Source organism: Polypterus senegalus, chromosome 6 (assembly GCF_016835505.1).
Source record: "Polypterus senegalus isolate Bchr_013 chromosome 6, ASM1683550v1, whole genome shotgun sequence".
Lineage (NCBI taxonomy): Eukaryota > Metazoa > Chordata > Cladistia > Polypteriformes > Polypteridae > Polypterus > Polypterus senegalus.
Window position 1 is genome coordinate 31,673,174 of NC_053159.1, and position 20,759 is coordinate 31,693,932.

The 20,759-nt window shown below is 35.6% G+C and overlaps 1 protein-coding gene across 4 annotated transcripts in view; it reads right to left on the minus strand.

Annotated features, from left to right (window-relative positions):
• The window catches only part of usp48 (ubiquitin specific peptidase 48), a 63,853-nt gene extending 43,349 nt beyond the window's left edge, over positions 1 to 20,504 (minus strand). Inside the window, exons 1-8 of one of the 4 annotated variants that reach the window (XM_039755766.1) lie at positions 19,552 to 20,504; positions 7,042 to 7,159; positions 5,689 to 5,836; positions 4,885 to 5,012; positions 4,286 to 4,410; positions 3,124 to 3,232; positions 2,715 to 2,848; positions 1,099 to 1,181 (exon numbers count right to left, since the gene is read on the minus strand). In XM_039755766.1, the coding sequence (XP_039611700.1) occupies positions 1,099 to 1,181; positions 2,715 to 2,848; positions 3,124 to 3,232; positions 4,286 to 4,410; positions 4,885 to 5,012; positions 5,689 to 5,836; positions 7,042 to 7,159; positions 19,552 to 19,685 (979 nt within the window). In that variant the 5' untranslated portion in view covers positions 19,686 to 20,504. Of the gene's footprint in view, positions 1 to 1,098; positions 1,182 to 2,714; positions 2,849 to 3,123; positions 3,233 to 4,285; positions 4,411 to 4,884; positions 5,013 to 5,688; positions 5,837 to 7,041; positions 7,163 to 11,350; positions 11,403 to 19,551 lie in introns of those variants that run through there. The other 3 variants (XM_039755767.1, XM_039755765.1, XM_039755768.1) reach the window with 3 other exon arrangements.
• Positions 20,505 to 20,759: the final 255 nt, after the last annotated feature.

Here is a 20,759-nt window from a genome sequence, read left to right on the forward strand (position 1 = left end):
AATGCTTTCCAACCAGACAAAACTTTGAACTATGAAACAGCACTTTAAGTATACTTCTTAAACTTAAATCAGCTTACAGTGAAGTTAAAATTCAATTCGAAAAACTCTTTTTGACACGTTGAGTTACTAATGATTAGCATTAATGATTAGCACTCCTTTAACTCACAAAACTTGTTTATGCAAAGATGGTGGCAAGCTTTAAGTCATACCTAGCCTTGCAGTGAAAAAAAGCAACTTTGTATAAAAGGGCACAATGCACAGTCACTATTTGATCAGAAAAATCATCCTTTTGTTCCCATACATTTTTTTTATCAGAAATTGGATTTGTAATTAGGAAGTTAGTGTATTTCAAAAGAATCAAGTACAATGACAATGTGTTTCAATTTTTAAATTTTGCCTTCAACTTATCAATAATTCAAACTCGCCCTCAGTTATAATCTACACATTGAAATCTAGGATCACAACATGAGGGCCGGTTTAAAATTCCCATGATAACTACAACAACTTGAAGAAGAAATCAAGTCTTTAGCTATCCAAGGTCCCCAACTGCAAGAAAAATCTAACACATAAATTAAGAAAGTGATATTTGCCTCAGCACTTAAATTAAGACAAACTGACTCAACTATTAGTACTCTAGGTAGATGTAGAAGGCTTTTGCAAACATTAACCTATTCAAATAAAAAGACAAATAACAAAATATTGAACTAATTGATTTCCACAAGCCTGTTAATTTTCCTAGTCCTGGACTCAATTACTTATTGCAGGGATTCAAATTGTATTAAGAGTGCCAAGAATTGTATAGAATTTCATTAAATGACTATATATTTTGCACTTTTTTGGTAGGTTAACCTAAAACCTTTATTATAGTGGACATTTAAAAAGGATTCTGATGAAAGTATTAAAAATATTAAAATGTTATTACCACGTGTTATTTATTTCGGAACCCACTCTTCTCTGCATTCACAAACTACTAAATTAGAGGAACCCCCCCTGTCTAGACAGTAATGCAGTAAAGAATAAAGTAGGAGAAAATTTTAAACTTCGTTTCAAAAGTTACACATTTCATGTTTATAATAATAACACATTTATATTTCTTACCTTTTTTATCCAGAAATGGTCCCATATCTAAAATTTCAGGAAAACCAATATATGTGTTCAGTTTCTTCTTGTGGCCCGTTTGTCTAAAACAGAATTATTTGAAATGAAAAAGATGTGCTATTTTCAACTGACATTTTTACCTCTTGCAATCAATGCATGTCCACTAAAATTAAAAAAGGATTCTTTGCAACACATTACAATAAGCCACACTGCATCACCATGGAAGAAATTTGGTCTCTTAGTATTTTAAGGCTACATTTGGTCAGTAATTCCAAAGAAGTGAAACAGCCACTGTATATTATAACACACAGGACATTGACATTTGGGTTTAGCTTGGATATTTAACTCATTGACAGCAACATGTAAATTGAATAATTTTTTTTCTTTGGTTATATTCTTGAATAAAAGCACATATGTTTATTTGATATTTGGAATTATACACTTCACTTCATTATTAGTATAACATAGAAAAACGTTTTCTTGCCTCACATTTCGTGTCATCCTACACTTACACGGATCTTTGTAGACAAGGAACACACATGAAATGTTTATACTGTAAATAACGATATATTATTTACCCTATACAACTCCAGGTACCTCAAACCCAGATATACACACTTGAGCTCAGAATTCTGTGACTGCCTGCAGCTCCTTTGGGGGCTGCTTGTGCTGATTGACACATTTGCAAAACAAAAGATGCTGATGAGGAGAGGCGCGAAAGAATTTAAGGTGGTCCGGGATTATGAGTTTTTTCATAGGCTTCTGAGATTCTAGTGTTAATTGAATCCTGCAGAAAGCTTAGGAAAAAGGGTCAAGAGAACTTTAAACTGCTTAATCAAGCATTTGGTTGAAAGAACAGACAGCAGGGCAATGGTATTCAGGAGGGTGGAAGCACTTTAAAAACATTAAAGGAGCTTTCATCTGGTGAAGAGGAGAAAACAAGCTACAGAAGATTCCTTGATTGTTATATTTTAGGCATAGTTATGTAAAGAATGCAAATATATTGAGGGTTTCTATCTTAAAACATTAAATGTAAAACGATGGGAATACAATATGTAGTACTAATAATACCACCAATACTGGAGCAAAAGCTTATTAAAAATGCTTTCCAAAACCATATTTGAGACCCCTGGAAAGGTGCAGTATGTGTTTCCTCATTTATCTTCAATCATTCTTAAATATTTAAAGACATTAATAGATCAAACAATTAAAGATATGAATAGAACACTATAATTTAATGCACTACTTTTTACAGTGACACTGTATATTAGGAAGCTAATACTTAAAGTTGTAGTTAAACTAACAGTCATGTAAAATTTAATGCAATTAAACTTTTTTTTCTGCTTCTAAAAGAAACAATGAAATACTGCAACTTTAGTACAATGGAGAATCTAGATAAAGACCACATATGACATTAGCAGTCTCTGTCCATTTATGTAATTTAATAAGAAACACCACTTAAATGAGTGTGGTGCAGTCTTCCTTTTAAAGAGAAAGCTGTTTTACATTGACCTCTCTTCATATAAATGAAACCAATGAATATTACCTTATGCAAAACATTTGACTTAATTGTAATCCAATAAACAAAAAAGGAGAACAATAACTTACAAATTTACCTGTCAAAGACAAAACGCATAAGTTGAAAGTTCAAAGTATGAGGTAAATTTAGCAGTCTAATTTCCCTGGTAGCATTTTGTTTACTCTGGCAGTTCTCACAGAAATAGCGATTGTCCCCTTCTAGCTTTTCTTCCTAAAAACAGTGACAAAACGATATTAAATTATGCAAAGTGTGTGTATATAACATGCACAATATATATTAAAAAATCTTAGAATAAAGCATTTGTGATTTTCCCTCTAATGATTAAAACAAATGTACTATTAAAGAGAAATTAAAATATCCAAAAGATAAAAGTAAATTGTAATCTTTGTTACTTTATGGTTCCCCAAAAAGAATTCATAATTCTAAACGTTTCTGAATAAACATGTAAATGTAACCAATACATCTTATCATAATTATAGCATTACCTTAAGAAATTCAGTGACACAGTCAGATAGTTGCTTATGACCTTGAATATTGAGCTCTAGTTCATAGAATCTGGATAAGAGTTGTGATTCTCTGCCACAATGGTTACACCTGGAATTAATACAAGAATGCAGTATTGAGATAACAGTCCATTTTTTTTTTTTTAAACAGAACACAGAGCAGTTTACTTTGACAGAAATTATATATTGACATTATATTGTTCTTACAGAAAGACAATTTAAATATACGTTGTCCACGTCAATTTCAAAAACTATTATTAAAAATATACATAAATATATGTATATAATAGAAACAACAAATAATAAGTCATTTAACACTGAAACTACAATGCATTTGTAAAAAGCTTTCAGTTAGTACAAAAACTTGCCAGTAGTAAGTAAACAATATACCATATATTCAGATCTTTTTTCTTTTCAATTTTAAACTTTCTCTATTATAGTATCGTACAAAAAGCTTTGCACCTTTGGTCACCATTAGTGAAGTTTCTCTTCAGTAACCACTTTAACATTAAAAGCAAATAAAAAGAAAAAAGAATGCAATATCAAAGGAGGTTAAGAAGTGATAAATACAGAATGTAATGCCAAATAAAGAAAATAAACCTTTCTGAGGGCTTTTGCAAGCCTATTAGCTAAAAAGTCAAACATACCACTACCATAGCAACCTTGTACAGATTCTAAGAGGATCAGTGAGACACAAAAGCAAAAGCTGTAAAACTAGGATATTTCACTTCACACTCCCTTGCATCTGCAGGAGGCAAAGGGTAAGATAACAAGAATTCAACTATCACCACCAGTGCGGAAAACTAATAAGTGACATTACAAAGAAGTCTTTCCTATGGAAAAAAGATTATTTAGTTTACAAAGTTTTACTTTAGAATGCTTTTTAAATAAAAATGACTTTTTAGAGTTTTTTTTAAATACAGGAGCTGCATATTTTGACAATCATTTCAATACAGTTATGATATAGTACATAAATGTAAACAATGACTTTAAAATTTTATTATAAAGTTGTGTGTGAATCCGACCAATCAAAAGCTAAATGTGAATTTGCAAAAAACTGTAAATGTTTATTACTTTGCAAGGTTTTACAAACCCCTAGTCATAGTTATGAAACTTTCACAATGAAGAAGACAACAGGACTTACACAGTAATATAGGCACACTGTCCACAGAACTGTTGTTGTATGATATTTTGTACATTTGGATTTTTCTGCTTTGAAAGTGTGTCCTCCAGTAAGGATAGAAAGAGCTTAGAAAATTCCTGAGCATCCTAAAAAAAAAATTTTTTTTAGTACCTATTTTACTTTCTGTTACTCTTTAAAGAGTCAGGCATTGAAAAAACACTTCCATACTGACTTTGTAAATTCTATTTAAAACGTTACAGGCACAAAAAAGGAAGTTCCGGATGTTACATACAGTAATTTGAAAGTAAGCTTAAATTGACTCTTCCAATTAAAGCAGACACATAAGTAAAAAGTTAGTAATCAGCATAAAGAAACAAATGGGTCTATGTACTGTCTCTATTTTATTTTGATATTCTTTTTTGAGACAGCACATATACAAAATAAAAAAAAGATACATGGGTGGCATTACTAGAATGGATTAACATGAGTGGGGAACAATTGAAAAAAAATTGAATGAGATTGAATGTTAAAATACATTTTAAAAATGCAGCATGTAGTACTTCAAAGGTTCTTATTTTCCCCCATCAAAGGTTGTGTTTTTACAATAAATGCTTATCAACCTGCTGTTGTCCCGTGTCTAATCCAAGTGCTTTTACAAGTCCAGAAGGGTCTATGTATCTTCGATTACTATTCTGCAACAATGCAAACAGGTACTGAAGATGTTCACATATTTCTTGTGGTTCATAATCTGTCAAATGTAAAAACACATTCTGTTGTTAACATTTCTTTTACTGGTAATAAAATATGATTTAATATAAACCATCTTAAAATATAATAGGTTTAGACAAGAACTGTAAATCACACCTAAAATACACAGCTGCCAATTTCTACTAGTGTGAATATTGACAGGAAAAGAGCCCTTCCACTGAGCAAATGTCTTTACTACATGTTTTTTCCACCACAACTATCCTTCTATGCACTTTACTCTGCTACATGATTAATCATTCAAGGTCTAAAAAGACATGCTGCTGTTTACTTAAATATTTAATTAAAAATTAATAAGTCATTCATTTGTGATCTAACAAACTAAAGACTTATTACACATATCTCAGGTAGGTTAAGTAGAACTGTTATAATATTTGATACTAAGACTTTCTACCAGATGGAATACAACATAATTAGTTTTCTCACCATTAGACTGATTGTTGAAATTTCTTAGCAAGAAATTTTTTTTATATAAGGTTTCTATAACTACTCATCATTAACTTGCAGCTCTAAAACTTTCTTTGAGAGACAGACATTGTATTAGAAGAACTAAAAAAAAGCGGCACAGCATTTTCTATTTGAAAAATCCTCTTGCTCCTGGAGGCTTCTAGATTCTAGAATATTTTTTCAGTGCATGATGCAAAAGCAAAGCTTTTCACCTGTATCATCGTCAACAGCAAGTTCTTCTGCTCTGGAATTTTGACACAGATATATTGCCCGTCTCATGTCTAGATTGTGAAACCACACCTGCAAAAATGTGTTTACATAACAGGTTGCACCAAGATTTGTCAGACCTACAAAAGTGTTCTAAAAAGAAAAAGGAAAAAAAAAAAAAAAAAGCAAGTAGCAAATTTTAAAAATAATCATTAAAAGACATACACAACAATAATGTGATGTAAATTGTATTCATATATTTTTCAAAAATAAATTGTGAATTTACCATTTGAAATACACAAATAAAAACAAAACTATGACATAGAAACAAAAGTTCACATGCTAAGTCAAAAAATATACAAAACAATTCATCCATTATCCACATCCATTCAGAAAATTTCAATTCATAAAGATTGTGGGGACCCATGGCTCATCTCAGAATTAGACCTGAAAGGAATACCACTCACATGCAGAGCACATTTATGCACATAACCACACTCACTCAAACTGGAATGGTCTAGAGCTGCGGATTATCTAACTGCCAAACGATTCTGGGATGTTAAGGAATACCAGACAAAAAAATCCAAACAGAGAGAAAACATCATACAGACAAAAACTACGATAGGATTTTAACTCAGTGTCTTGCAGCTATGAGCCAATAGTGTTAACCATTCCACCATCAAATTCTCAGGCACACTTAATCCAATTCAAGGTCGTAGGGGTCCCAAAACATCCTAAGAACATCACGCGCAATACAGGAAACAACCCTAGGTGGAATACTAGTGCAACTTGGGATTCTCTTCAGCACACATCCACAACAAAACTCAAAGGCGGCCAACTTTTTTTAATTTTAAAAGGAATCACCAATTAATATAATTTATAGATTGTGGCAGAAAAATCTATACAGACTACGGAGAACATAAAAACTAAATAAACAATGAAATTACTAAGAAAAAGGTACTGTTAATGCAGTGGTAATTCTTTAAGAATAATATCCTAAGATTACTATGTCATTATACTAAGTTAAATTAAAATCTGAACAAGATTAGATTATAAAAAAAATAATTGAGATATCTTACCTGTGATATTTAATTTATAGAGTACACGTTCATTTAAATGCCATTTTAAATATATTAATAAGATCAAATTAAATGCAATGCTAATGCAATAAATGAACATACAAATTTGATACAATAGGGCAACTTTACTTGTATATAGCTAATAATTTTGTATAAAAACAGAAAGTCTTAAGATTGTTAGATCAAAATGATATTTGTTCACAATATAAACATTTACATTGTTTTTTGAATGTAATATGGTAATAATGCATGTTTTAAAGAATAATCTCCAAATAGTACCTTGTTTCTCCTTTCAGAATTAGGATCATCGATGTTGTGAAAGGTATTCTCGTCAATTTCTCCTAACCATATATGCTCGCCTATACCAACTAGGCAGTTTGGGTTTCCTTTGCAGTTTCTTCTAAATAAAAGGAAAAAATAATCACTTTGAAAAGTATTAACATTGTTTCCCCTGGCCAAAAAAAAAAACACAATTTGAGAGTTTAAAACCTTACACGTCTTGGCATCTCCAAAAATATTTGTTTCCAAGGTCAATATTTATAAATAATTTACAGTAAACAAGTTGTTAAAAAGTCAATAAAACTGCATAATGTAACAACAGCTCATTCTACTGTCCCAGTTTGTAATATCTGCTGAATTTAACAAAAGGTCAGTATTGAAATGATGACCCAAAATTGCAAAAATATTTTAGAAATCGCATTTGAATAAAGTTCAGTTTATGACAAATCCTTCATTTGCAAGTTCCCACGTAATTCTTATCCACCATAGACGGTTGGGGCGAGCGCCCTCTTCTATGCGGTGGTGTGCTGGGCAGGCAGCATAAAGAAGAGGGACGCCTCACGCCTGGACAAACTGGTGAGGAAGGCAGGCTCTATTGTAGGTACGGAGCTGGACATTTTGACATCTGTGGCAGAGGGATGGGCGCTGAGCAGACTCCTGTCAATCATGGAGAATCCACTAGATCCACTGTACAGTATCATCTCCAGTCAGAGGAGCAGCTTCAGCGACAGACTGCTGGTCACTGTCCCGCTCCACTGACAGACTGAGGAGATTGTTCCACCCCCACACTATGAGACTCTTCAATTCCATTGGGTGGGGCGGGGGGGTTGGGGGTGCTGTAAACATTAACATTACACAATGATATTGTCCATTATACCTGCCTTGCACTCTCCACCCTGCATTTTTTTCACTATTTAATTAATGCTGTTTTTTATCAGTATGCTGCTGCTTGAGTGTGTGAATTTCCCCTTGGGGATTAATAAGTATCTATCTATCAATCATTACAAATATATTACATACTACATGCAGAACTATGATGTCAGAGATGTCATTTACTGTGGCAGTATTTTTAAAACACAACACAGTATTCAAGTATATATATTTTTTTTAATTCATAATGCCATAATCTGCCAGCCTTTCTTCCAAAACTTCTTACCTCAGGTAGCAAACATCAGTTTGTCATTATTTATTTAACAAAATAATAAGACACAATGCAAACAGAAAGCAAAAGAAGTAAAGTAAGAAGTGATATATTCTTTACAGTGAGTTCCAACTAAATGGAAGAAATTTCACTAGTAGTTGTTGCACACAAAATGTCAGTAATGAATGACATTATCCAAGATTCAAACAGTTATTCTCACTTTAAAAAAAAAAAAGAAAAAAAAAAAAGAAATCAAAACTAGATATGGATGCAAGTATTAAAGAAAGTCGTACTTTAGCATCAACTCAAATCTTACCCTAAATAACCACAACACTTACAAAACATTGAGGTCTGGTACAAACCCCATCTATCCATCCACTTTCTAAACCTACTTAATCCAATTATAGAGTTGTAGCAGGTCAAAGCTTCTTGTAGTAGATCTGAAGGAGAAATGCTATATTCATTACGCCAGTTGACTTGAGCCCAGCTTTTGATACTACTGACCATAGAACTCTATTCAGCCTAAATTTATTAGACTATTAAGCACTGTTCTTAGGTATTCTACTTTGTAGCTATCAAAATGGTATTAGACTAACTCACTCCACTTTGTAATTAGATATGATATCTGCCAAAACTTAGTGCTGGGACAACTTTTTTGTTTTCCTTTAATAAAGCATGTTGTTATTATTAGATGCAAATAACAATAAACTTTTATCCACTTGGAGGACATGAAACAGATAGTAATCCTCTATTCAAAAGCTAGTAAAACTGTTGGACTAGTAATTCTGCTAGTATTAATAGACTGATGGGGTACTACATTTTTCCACTGTAATGTATTTCAGAAAAAGACAGATGAAACTCCCTGCAAGATTATTAGTATACAGTAACCCCTCCTCGATCGCAGGGGTTGCGTTCCAGAAACCCCCGCAATAGGTGAAAATCTTTTGAAGTACAAACCATATTTTTGTATGGTTATTTTTGTATATTTTAAGCCCTTAGAAACTCTCCCACACGGTTTATAAATATTCTCTGCACAGTTATACAGTAAACCCTCGTTTATCGCGGTTAATCCGCTCCAGACAGATAAATGAATTTCCACGAAGTAGGATTCTTTATTTATAAATCTAATATTTTCACAGTTACAGCATAGAAAACATGTTTACGACCTTCTAAATACGTTTTTTTAACATTATTAGAGCCCTCTAGACATGAAATAACACCCTTCAGTCAAAAGTTAAAACTGTGCTCCATGACAAGACAGAGATGACAGTTCTTTCTCACAATTAAAAGAACACAAACATATCTTCCTCTTCAAAGGAGTGCTGTCAGGAGGAGAGAATGTCAGAGAGAGAGAGAAAAGTATACAAAAATCTATAGGGCTTTTGGGCTTTTAAGTAAACGAAGCACCACGATAAAGCCGCCGCAATGAAGGGATCAATGTGAAGGTAGTCTTTTCAGCATTTTTAGAGGAGCGTCCGTATCTTCTAAGCACAAACCTCTGCTCACATCCCCTTTGCCAAGAGCAGAGAATGTCAGAGAGAGTGAGAGAGGCAGAGAAAAACAAACAATCAAAAATCAATACAGGCTGTTAGAGCTTTGAAGTGTGCGAAGCACCACGCAGGAAGCATATAGTATATCATTGAGGAGTGTTATTTAATACGTGCTCCGATTGGGTAGCTTCTCATGATCACTGTACAAACTTTTCAATTTAAATGTCCATGAAGTACTAATGACTTGGATGCCAAAAGCAGGTGCATGGAACAAGCAGCTTGATGTATATTTTCAATCTGACAGAAGGGCTCAAAATATTCTTCTGTGTCAGCTGTTTTCAATAACTCCACTGTTTCAGCCAGCAGTTCTCTCCTTTCTTGTTGTGCTGGCAGCAGATTTGCTTGCAAGTCCTTAACTGATCCTGTTCAAAGAATGCTCCCATTATAAAAAGGTGTACCCATGTACACTTCACTGTTACACAGACATTATATTCTAAGTTTGAGAATTTCTAGGGGACTAATTTTTAACGGTTAAACCATAACACGGAACTAAGCATCATTAAGATGAAAAAATGTTTAAATATATAATTGTGGTTCACTTTGTTTTCTTTAACATAAAGTTGTTTTATGGATGTTTGGATTTTAACCATTTCTTTCTTCACCTTGAACACTGAAACGGTTTTGAAATTGAGTATCTTCCTTTTACTAGTCATAATTACATTATAATGTAAAATATAATATTTTATACCTAAAATATAATTCTGAATACTTAGTATTGGAACCAGAGAAATAAAACTGAAGGATATTTCACACTGATTTCTATGGAGTCCGAGATAACCTGTAAATGCATATCCAAAGAGCTTCAATAATTTTTTGACAGCTTGGTATTTTAGATAACTAAAATGATATTTTATATATCTTGAACTCAAATACATTAAAATACTCATAATTCTAATCTTGATTAGTCAAAATGCAGTTAAATATGTTTCTAAGTGAAAAACCCAAGACCGGTCAATTAGAAAAACCCCTCAGTTCTGAAGAATTAAAATGAAATTTCTCCATTTCTGAATAGGCAAAAGTAATCGGACACCTCCAATTATAGTTTTGACTAGTTAAAAAAAAATCTCTACTTACAAATAGAAATTTGTAACAAAGTAGGAATTGTTAACACATTAGGTGTTAAAAAGGCTTGACATACTCATACCCATGTGGTTTCAGATTTGAAGGTGTTGTTTCAGGTTAGTTAGCACATCCAAAATTTACAAAAGCACTGATTAAATAATGCCAAGCATTGCATTGAAATAAAAATTGTTATTCTGTATATATCTGACATGTTTTACTTAACATTTTGATATAGATTTGCACATGACTGGTACATTTCTCATCCTGCTAGTCTGTAAGGATACACTCTACTCTGTTGGGCACTTGAGCAAGACCCTTAACCTGCAATTGCTTCTTCTGCATCCAGCCCTGCAAGCAAGTCCTCTGACTTACAAGGGAAACACTTGAGGGTTGGTGAATGATTGGCACTATAGTCACCGTAAAAACAACACACACTGTTCCAGTGTGGTGCTGAGGTGTCACCTGTTGTACTCATTTCCCAATCCAGGTGGTTCACTGTGTGGTGGGTACGGCAACGTGCTATCAGCGTATGCTCCCAACATTACACCTTACTTACTTGATATGACACTGTATTCATCAAAGTTTTCACTCAGCTGTCACAAAAGTATCTGCAGAGGATACAGTAGTTTACAGTTTTAAGAACAGCTATGAACAAATAAATTGTTACATTTTATGATTGAATTGTCTTGAGTTCTTCCAATTACTCACAGTTAGCTCTACAAATGACTTTCAACACTTGAGTATTGCTGTAACAGCTGGTCAATCTATGCTATGTACTCATGTAATTTATTCAGAATTATCGAAATGATTGTTACAAACATACATAAATACATTATATCTTTATTCAGTTCTTCTATGGGAAAGTCTAGGGTAGGCTTGTGTATTACACACAGGTCACATACAATTATACAATTCTATACAAAATGGCATTACTTTTAAGATACACATACATTTCTTGTATTTGCAAGTATTCCATAAAATTTTAGTCCTGTACTAGGATCACTGTTACATACTCGGGGACTATTACATCCTACGTTGTTTGCTACAGCTCTGTGACATCACTCTGGCTCCGTAGGGGAGCTTTCAAAAATATTAGTCTAAGTCAGCCACCGGGCTAGTTTCCAGGAAAATATTTAGTGAACAAGCTCACTTTCAAACAAAGCATATTCACTGCAAAAATACTTTGCCGAATTTCACCAATAACCACTAGTAATGATTATAAAAAGTGTCACATATAAATTAACAAACATTCATTTCTCACAAAATTTTACTTAAAAGGTAAAATGTAAAATAATTACTAATTTAAATACATACAATACAGTGCAAGGCTGCCTTAGCTAAAGTGCTCCAGTGTAGATGTGATGTGAAAGCATGTGGTGATTAAATGCATTTCCTTTGAGTAAAACAAGCTCCATGCAGCAAAAATTTCTGGTCATGATCCTGAACATTGGCAGCTTTTGAGAGAAGAAATGTCAGGACTCAGAAAATCAAGTCCAAAATTATGCAAATGGAGGAGAGATTTGTTGAACTTTAGATCCAGTGAAGATTTCTACTCAGAGTTCTACATCTATCATGCCATGAAAAGACTGGAAAAAGAAAAAAGATTGGTCAAGACTGTGACTTATGGTGGTGTGCTGCATGCTGATAAGTTTACAAATTGTGGCAACACAGTACTGTACTTATATACAGTACAACACAGCACTGGACCATAACCATGATGAGAAATAGTGGAAGAATTATGTAACCAGGAACGCCCTGCCATTTCAACTGTATAATAGGACACAATCAGAGGCAATGAGTTTCAGCAACAGCAGTTGCCTTTTCCTGGGTAGTTCTGCTGGACTGCAACATAGGCAACATGCACCAACCTTTTAAATTTTAATCGATGCCCCTTTATTACCTTCTGCCAAGTGGTAAAACTGGATGGGGTGACTGAACTAGCAGATATATGAGTTTATTCGGAAATCTGTAGGACAGGGTCAATATTGAAACCCACAGAAACTACTGTCAGAACTGAAGCACAAAATTATGGACACAGCCATTAAGTGAAGAGCCAGATGTCACCCAAAAATCCACAAAAAAAAAAAGCCTGTCACCAACTAGATCAAAATTATTCATGGAGAAAAAAGTGGAATTGTTATGAAAAGAAAACCAAATGACCTTCCACATTATGAGTAAACACGCTGAAGGTATTTAAGGATCAAATTCTTAAACCAAAGAAGCCATTAAGAAAAAAAGCAAAGTGTAAAACTGTAATTAGTACCAAAACACGATCTATCAGCAGTCAACAACCATAGCATGGACTACCACCAAATTTTAGACCATACATGATTCAGAAAGCAAACTGCCAACAAAATCTCAAAATGGAGAGAAAAAAAAATATATATATCAGATGGTGAGCTGTGCCCAAAATCTATATAAGACAGTTACAAAAGCAAAATGAAAAATCCAGTGAATGATAAAAAAGAAATGTTCAACAATGGGACTCGTGCTTAAGTTGTTTGACTGTTGCATCTGTAATCTCAGACAATGCACTGAATGCCAAGTGGGGTTATAAAGTAGAGTATCAGTAATTTGGTGTACAGTACCATTTAGGAAGAAAGTCCTAGCATCAGTGCAATGTGTCCTAGCAGAACAGTCACAAAATGTTGAGGCCACAAAATGTCTTTGCAACTTACTTAAAATGAATCAAAGAATTTTTGATGGATCGTGACATTATTAATACAAAGCACTCATGTATTTATTATTCCTTGAAGCATGAAGCTTTCAAGAACCCACACAAAAACTCTAAAGCAAAAAAAAAAAATTCTAACAAACTGGCCCAAATTATAACATTTTAGAGACTCTCAGTCAATACCAGCGTGTGCTCCGCAGTGTATTTTCAAACAGTGATACATACCCTAATGAAATGTTTGGAGCCCCATGAAGCCCATTCAGTTGGAAAAGTTGGTAAACCAATTTTCTTTGAACTTCACTATTTGACATGCAACCTCCAGTATCGATTCAGCTACAGTTGAGACATATAAAACAATTTTTTTTTCTAAAAGCTTGCCAGCACTTCACAGTAAGCATGAATTGAATTTGCAAAAATAAGATATTCAGTTGCCTGAATTCAATACAGAAATGAAAAGTACAACCATGTTTTGTAAATAAACTAGACCCTCATTCTTATCATCTCTTATATTTCTTTTCTGGTTCATCCTGCTTCCTCTTCAAACCCGATCCCACCCACACGCAGCCCATACAGCATTTCTCGATTCCTATTCATCCTCCTCCAAACCCTTCCCCATGCTGCCTGCGGCCTCCCATACACACCCACGCCGCTTTTCTCGAGTCCTATTCCTCCTTTGGACTACCACGTTCCCCGCTCCTCTCTCATGACCCCATTGGTGTCACGTCACCGCCTGATATCTACACAGACATAGAATTACTTGACGCCGCATGACCAGCAGCATCATACGTCAAAGTCGCTGCCATATTGCGAGTGGCACTGCTGCGGAGTGGAGTAATGAATAATGTGCTGCTTGGGATTGTACAAACCGCTGTCCGCTCCAAACCAGATCCCGGGGATTACATTTCATAGGTAAGGCTGAACAATTGTTTTGGTTATATTTGGCCATTAGAAAATCCCATTTTATAATCTTAGCACAATACAATAAAATTAAACATTAGTGAAATTAAAACAAGAGAATGATAAATCAAAAAGCAATTATTAGCAAACAAAGATAACTGGTAGTAACAGTGCAAAATTCACAAGTGTTATGCCAGTTTGAAAAGATAAGTTTTGAGGGCAGTTTGAAAATGTGTTATTGAATCGAGCGGACGTGTATGAGAGAGAAGAGAATTCCTGAGTTGAGGAGCACTATGAGAGACGCTCAAGCTCGCATAGAACAGAGTCTGATGTGTGGTAGAGAAAGTAGAGCTGCAGATGAGGATCTGAGCGAGTGAGAGGGAGTGTCAGTCTGGAGGAGATCCGTGAGGTTGTGGAGAGCTTTAAATGTTAAGAGAAGTATTTTGCATTGTATTCTATAGTTAACAGGGAGACTGACGTTGAGAGAGAATAGGTGTAATATGTTCAGTGGATTTAGAACAGGTTATTATCCTGGCAGCAGAATTTTGAAGAAGTTGTAAGTGATGGATACATTTTTGTGGGATGACAGATAGACATATATATATATATATATATATATATATATATATATATATATATATATATATATATATATATATATATATATATATATATATATATATATACTGCTCAAAGGAATTAAAGGAACACTTTTAATCAGAGTATAGCATAAAGTCAATGAAACTTATGGGGTATTAATCTGGTCAGTTAAGTAGCAGAGGGGGTTGTTAATCAGTTTCAGCTGCTGTGGTGTTAATGAAATTAACAACAGGCGCACTAGAGGGGCAACAATGAGATGACCCCCAAAACAGGAATGGTTTAACAGGTGGAGGCCACTGACATTTTTCCCTCCTCATCTTTTCTGACTGTTTCTTCACTAGTTTTGCATTTGGCTACAGTCAGTGTCACTACTGGTAGCATGAGGCGATACCTGGACCCTACAGAGGTTGCACAGGTAGTCCAACTTCTCCAGGATGGCACATCAATACGTGTCATTGCCAGAAGGTTTGCTGTGTCTCCCTGCACAGTCTCAAGGGCATGGAGGAGATTCTAGGAGACAAGCAGTTACTCTAGGAGAGCTGGAGAGGGCCATAGAAGGTCCATAACCCATCAGCAGGACCAGTATCTGCTCCTTTGGGCAAGGAGAAACAGGATGAGCACTGCCAGAGCCCTACAAAATGACCTCCAGCAGGCCACTGGTGTGAATGTCTCTGACCAAACAACCAGAAAGACTTCATGAGGGTGACCCAAGGGCCCCATGTCCTCTAATGGGCCCTGAGCTCACTGCCCAGAAGCATGCAGCTCGATTGGCATTTGCCATAGAATACCAGAATTGGCAGATGCACCACTGGTGCCCTGTGCTTTTTACAGATGAGAGCAGGTTCACCCTGAGCACGTGACAGAAGTGAAAGGGTCTGGAGAAGCCATGGAGAACATTATGCTGCCTGTAACATCATTCAGCATGAGCAGTTTGGTGGTGGGTTAATGATTGTCTGGGGAGGCATACCCATGGAGGGTCACACAGACTGCTACAGGCTTGACAAAGGCACCTTGGCTGCCATTAGGTATCAGGATGAAATCCTTGGACCCATTGTCAGACCCTATGCTGGTACGGTGGCTCCTGGTGCACGACAATTCCTGGCCTCATGTGGTGAGAGTATGCAGGCAGTTCCTGGAGGATGAAGGAATTGATACCATTGACTGGCCACCACACTTTCCTGACCTAAATCCAATAGAACACCTCTGGGACATTATGTTTTGGTCCATCCAATGCCACCAGGTTGCACCTCAGACTGTCCAGGAGCTCAGTGATGCCCTGGTCCAGATCTGGGAGGAGATCCCCCACAACACCATCTGTCATCTCATTAGAAGCATGCACCGATGTTGTCAGGCATGTATACAAGAACACAGGGGCCATACAAAGTGATGCGTACAATTTTGAGTTGCTGCACTTTAATTTTGTCAAAATGGACTAGCCTGCCACATAATTTTTTCACTCTGATTTTTGGGGCGTCTTTGAATTCAGGGCTCTGTAGGTTGATCATTTTCATTTCCATCAAACGATGTGGCATCCTGGTACATTACTACAATGAATTTGAGAATATGGGTTAAGGACACAGGACTCCCACGTAACACAAGAGGTAACTGTACAGACTGACCTTGTGTTATGTAATATGAAATTTACATAATCTCTGACTTAAGCAAGGTATTCAGTAGCAAAAATTCTGAGCAATAAAAATTTTGCACTTCTTATTCATCAAACTACAAAACGTATAAAGTAAAAAGTATAGCACTCACATAGTATACCCTCCTCTTCCCATTCCACACAGCCATTTATCTTGATTTGTATTTATTATCCATCAGGTGATAAAAGAATTTTCATTGTGTTGTTTCTTGTTAACATGTCTTCTTTTTCATCTAGCAACCAAGCCCTTTGTTACCTACAACTAGAACTCTGCGTACAGGTACGATGGTCTTCTGTTAAATACTCGGGTGTTTTCCATGTTTTATGTTGTGAGCAAATGATTGGATGACTTCAAATGTGGATTAGGCAACATAAGTGACCTTTTTTTTCCATCCATCCATTATCCAACCTGCTATATCCTAACTACAGGGTCATGGGGGTCTGCTGGAGCCAATCCCAGCCAACACAGGGCGCAAGGCAGGAAAAAAACCCTGGGCAGGGCGCCAGTCCACCGCAGACCTTTCTTTTTCTATTTTTAATGAACATTTTCTATTGCTAACTATTATCCAGCGTTGGTCACCATAGACTGCTCTATCAGAAATTTAGTTATCTTCATTTATTTTTTTATAAAAAAAACCCCAATAGATTACATTTTTAGGCTATCACTACAAATTACAATGGGTAACATTTATATTTTTGAGTGAAGTATTCCTTTAATGCATAATTAAAAACAAATACCCTTATTGATTAGTCATCTACTTGCCAAATCCATTTACTTCTGTAGCAAAAATAAATTTCACTATATCTGATTTCCCACCAGTTTGTATGTATTTTGCACATTCAGCTCTCCTCTCTCTAGGTGTTTTCTCTCATACTTGAATGCAGCTTCTTTTTCCCTCCAGAGTGCAGCTAGCAAGCTGTCATCCAGCAGGTTACACATTGTTATTTCATAACTGGGTAAAGTTTTGAGTTTGGTATTTTTCCACCCAACCATTTTCACTCTAGACCATCCTCAAGAAAATGTGCCACCCAGATACACACACATCATCGAGATATTGATGTTTTCGGTATCTGGTGAAGCTGAAACGTTGACAAACGTCAAGATCTGTCAAAAAACGGAGATCGAAATTTTTGACAAATCTAAAGCTTTCGCTCCTCCTCCACAGACGATAGATTATGGTGAGGGAGGGTACAAAGCAAAAATGTATTATATATGATGGTAAATGAAAAAGTAAAGCCAATTTGAAAATTTTGAAAAAACACGGTAATCATAACAGATCAAAGCTGATGTAAAATAACACATTTGGATGGTTTAAGGGTAGTTTGAACATGCACAGCACAGCATTCTGCTGCAAGTCTAGTTGAAAGCAAGGTCAAAAGAAAATGGACATTAAACCTTTGCTGAACAATGCCCCGTAGTGAGATTTCTTTGGGCAGACGGAAACCTGCTGAAGGACGTTTTTTGAACTATCCATAAGACATCACAAACATGTTGCATTGCATCGCAATCAATTATTGTGTTACTAGACTCTGAGTGGGTAAAAATATACCTATCACAATATAATGTGTTAAAATTTCCAATTTCACATATACTAATTCAATTAAACTATTTTTTTCTAGCCTTTTAATAAAAAGACACCATTTTTTCACTTTGTATTATTTAATAAATATTAATAATATTAAAAAAGGCCACAAAGGTGCTTCTATAGCCTTTAAACACAAACTTTTAACAGGTTAGGGTGCTAAAAAGTAGCCTGATGATTCACAATAGCAGTGATGAAATGCCTTTTATCTTGCGTGCAGTGTGCTTTCAATAAAAATAGTAAATATATTACTATAATTACAAATAGTGGAGTCATAGTTGTTAGAACCATAAATTCAAAAGTCAGAGGTACAATAAATTGAGGATTTAGGATTGAAGGTTTGTGTACTACCAACTCCACAGCCCTGGTCCTAGCCACTAATATCCAATCCCAGAAGGTTAATACACGTCAAACATATGCATGTGGGGTTTCGTTTTAGACTATTTCAAGATCAATGAGTACGAATAAGATGTTATTTTTGATCCTTTACTAGGGATAAAGCCCTTTACAGGTGACAAATCACTAATTTCTATTACAATTGAGAATACTTAGACTTTAAACATTTTAAATTAAAGCACACATTTTAAGATTACAAATATATAACACAACTATTCATGTTTATTATGTACTTTTACATCATGAAGTAAAATCATTACATTTCTTATGAACACCCCCCACTTTGAATTAGGGTGGCTTTTGCTAGCTCAGATTTTTTGTTTCTGAAAAGAAGACTTAAGCCAGGGCACCCTCCATCTCCACAAAAGCAAACATCATCTAATACAACTGAAGCGGAGGCCTTGCAAAGCATTTCATCACAGCAGTCTGTAATACTAGGGTGTTGTACCGCCTTAGCCATTATGAATGCAGTCTAAGAGGCAGCTAATAGCAGGGGCTCACAATCTTTAGCCAAATGTTTTACAGTACTGATTTACGTTCATTTTAATCAATACTTTAGCTGTCTTGAAGCATGTTGAAATTTACAGTGTGCAAAAAGTGCCATTAATGCATAAAAGTTTTCAGAAATAACTGGTAACAGTCAGGTACTTTGCTCTCAATGTCCGTTGTTTTAGTTTAAAATCTAAAACCCAGCACAGATGGCAAAAGATCAATTCCTAGATCACTGCCCAGATACTTACTGAGTACACTGCATGCAAGCACTTCAAAGCACAATTAGACTTCAGACTCAAAAATAATTAACTTCCACGTGACAAGCAACAATCGAATGTTTATGTTCCGTACTGTAAATATAACAGCCAAGCCTCTACAAATTCTTAATTCATAAACGACAGTTGTGTGCAGTTGACTACGTGACAAGCGGCGTACATTCAATTACGCAGTATTTGCCCCATAATTCTTACCTGCACGCCCCTCTTTTGCATCCCTCTAACAGTACACGGTACGCCGTCTCGATATTCTCGGCTGTGACATCCTCGGGTCGGACTGATTCGACCCAACGCCAAGCGGCTCTCTCCAGCTGCAGCCGAGGTGCCATCTATTGGAAATTCACACCGGAGCGCGGCCTGCTCAGATCGGCGACTCCCTGTAAGAAACGACGAGGATTCAGTGGCCCGGTGCAACCTTTTGGCGATCTTTAGCATCCAGTGTTTAAAGTGCAAAAATCTCCTCGTCTGTTTCCAATGGCGTATCGTCACAAATTCTAGGTAAGTTCACTCTTCGCCGCCTCTCTGACCGGTGTTTTGGAAACAAAATAAGTTCAGAATTTTAGTTTGCGTCACTTTCTCCGTGCTCTTGAATAATAAGTGCGACACAACTTATGCACATTTCCAAGGCAAACCAGCACCGTACATAAGTAATCCAGCGGAGTCATTCAAATTTTTTCCAGCATTACCGTTTTTTGCGACTGCACCTTACGAAAAAAAATGAAGAAAAGCAGCATCCCTTCCTGCAGCAGCCAAAAAATGCTGCGATCTGATGCCCTCGTGGTGCAAACACCTCTGTAAGTTTCAGGAAAAAACTCAAAAGCAGTTTATGATTCTAATTGTTTCATTTGTTGAGTCCGTAATGCTATTTCAGGATAATGTTTTTAACCATTTCACTTCCACACTCCAGGTGCCTTTGTCAATCTGGTGCACTAATAAGCGACAACATGCAAAATACTGACGTCTCTTTATTTGTACTCATCCATCTAATTCGCTAACACAGTCAGTTAGTTTGCATATATAAAATATAAATCGCATGCACAAGTACACACATCTATACACCTTGCTGTCTTGACTGCCCCACAATAATTCATTAGTCGTCCCCTGCTCCACTTTCAAACTTGTTTAGGCAAACCAAACAGACAGGTAGAGCGCGCGCACACTCATGACGTAGAATTGGCGCAGGCGCGTGGAGGAATTGCGCTCTCGCCATGATTTCGTGGGATTTGCGACTGGCTGACCAGTTTGACATCTACACGGTTTTGAAATTCAATCACGATTGTATTTGTGCTTCAATCTAATTCTAGCCTAATAAATAAATGGATTCTAGTTTAGTAAGAAATATACGTCTAGCTTTGACCTGCGAAATGACAAACTCAGGAATCTACCATTTCTACAGATTTTCA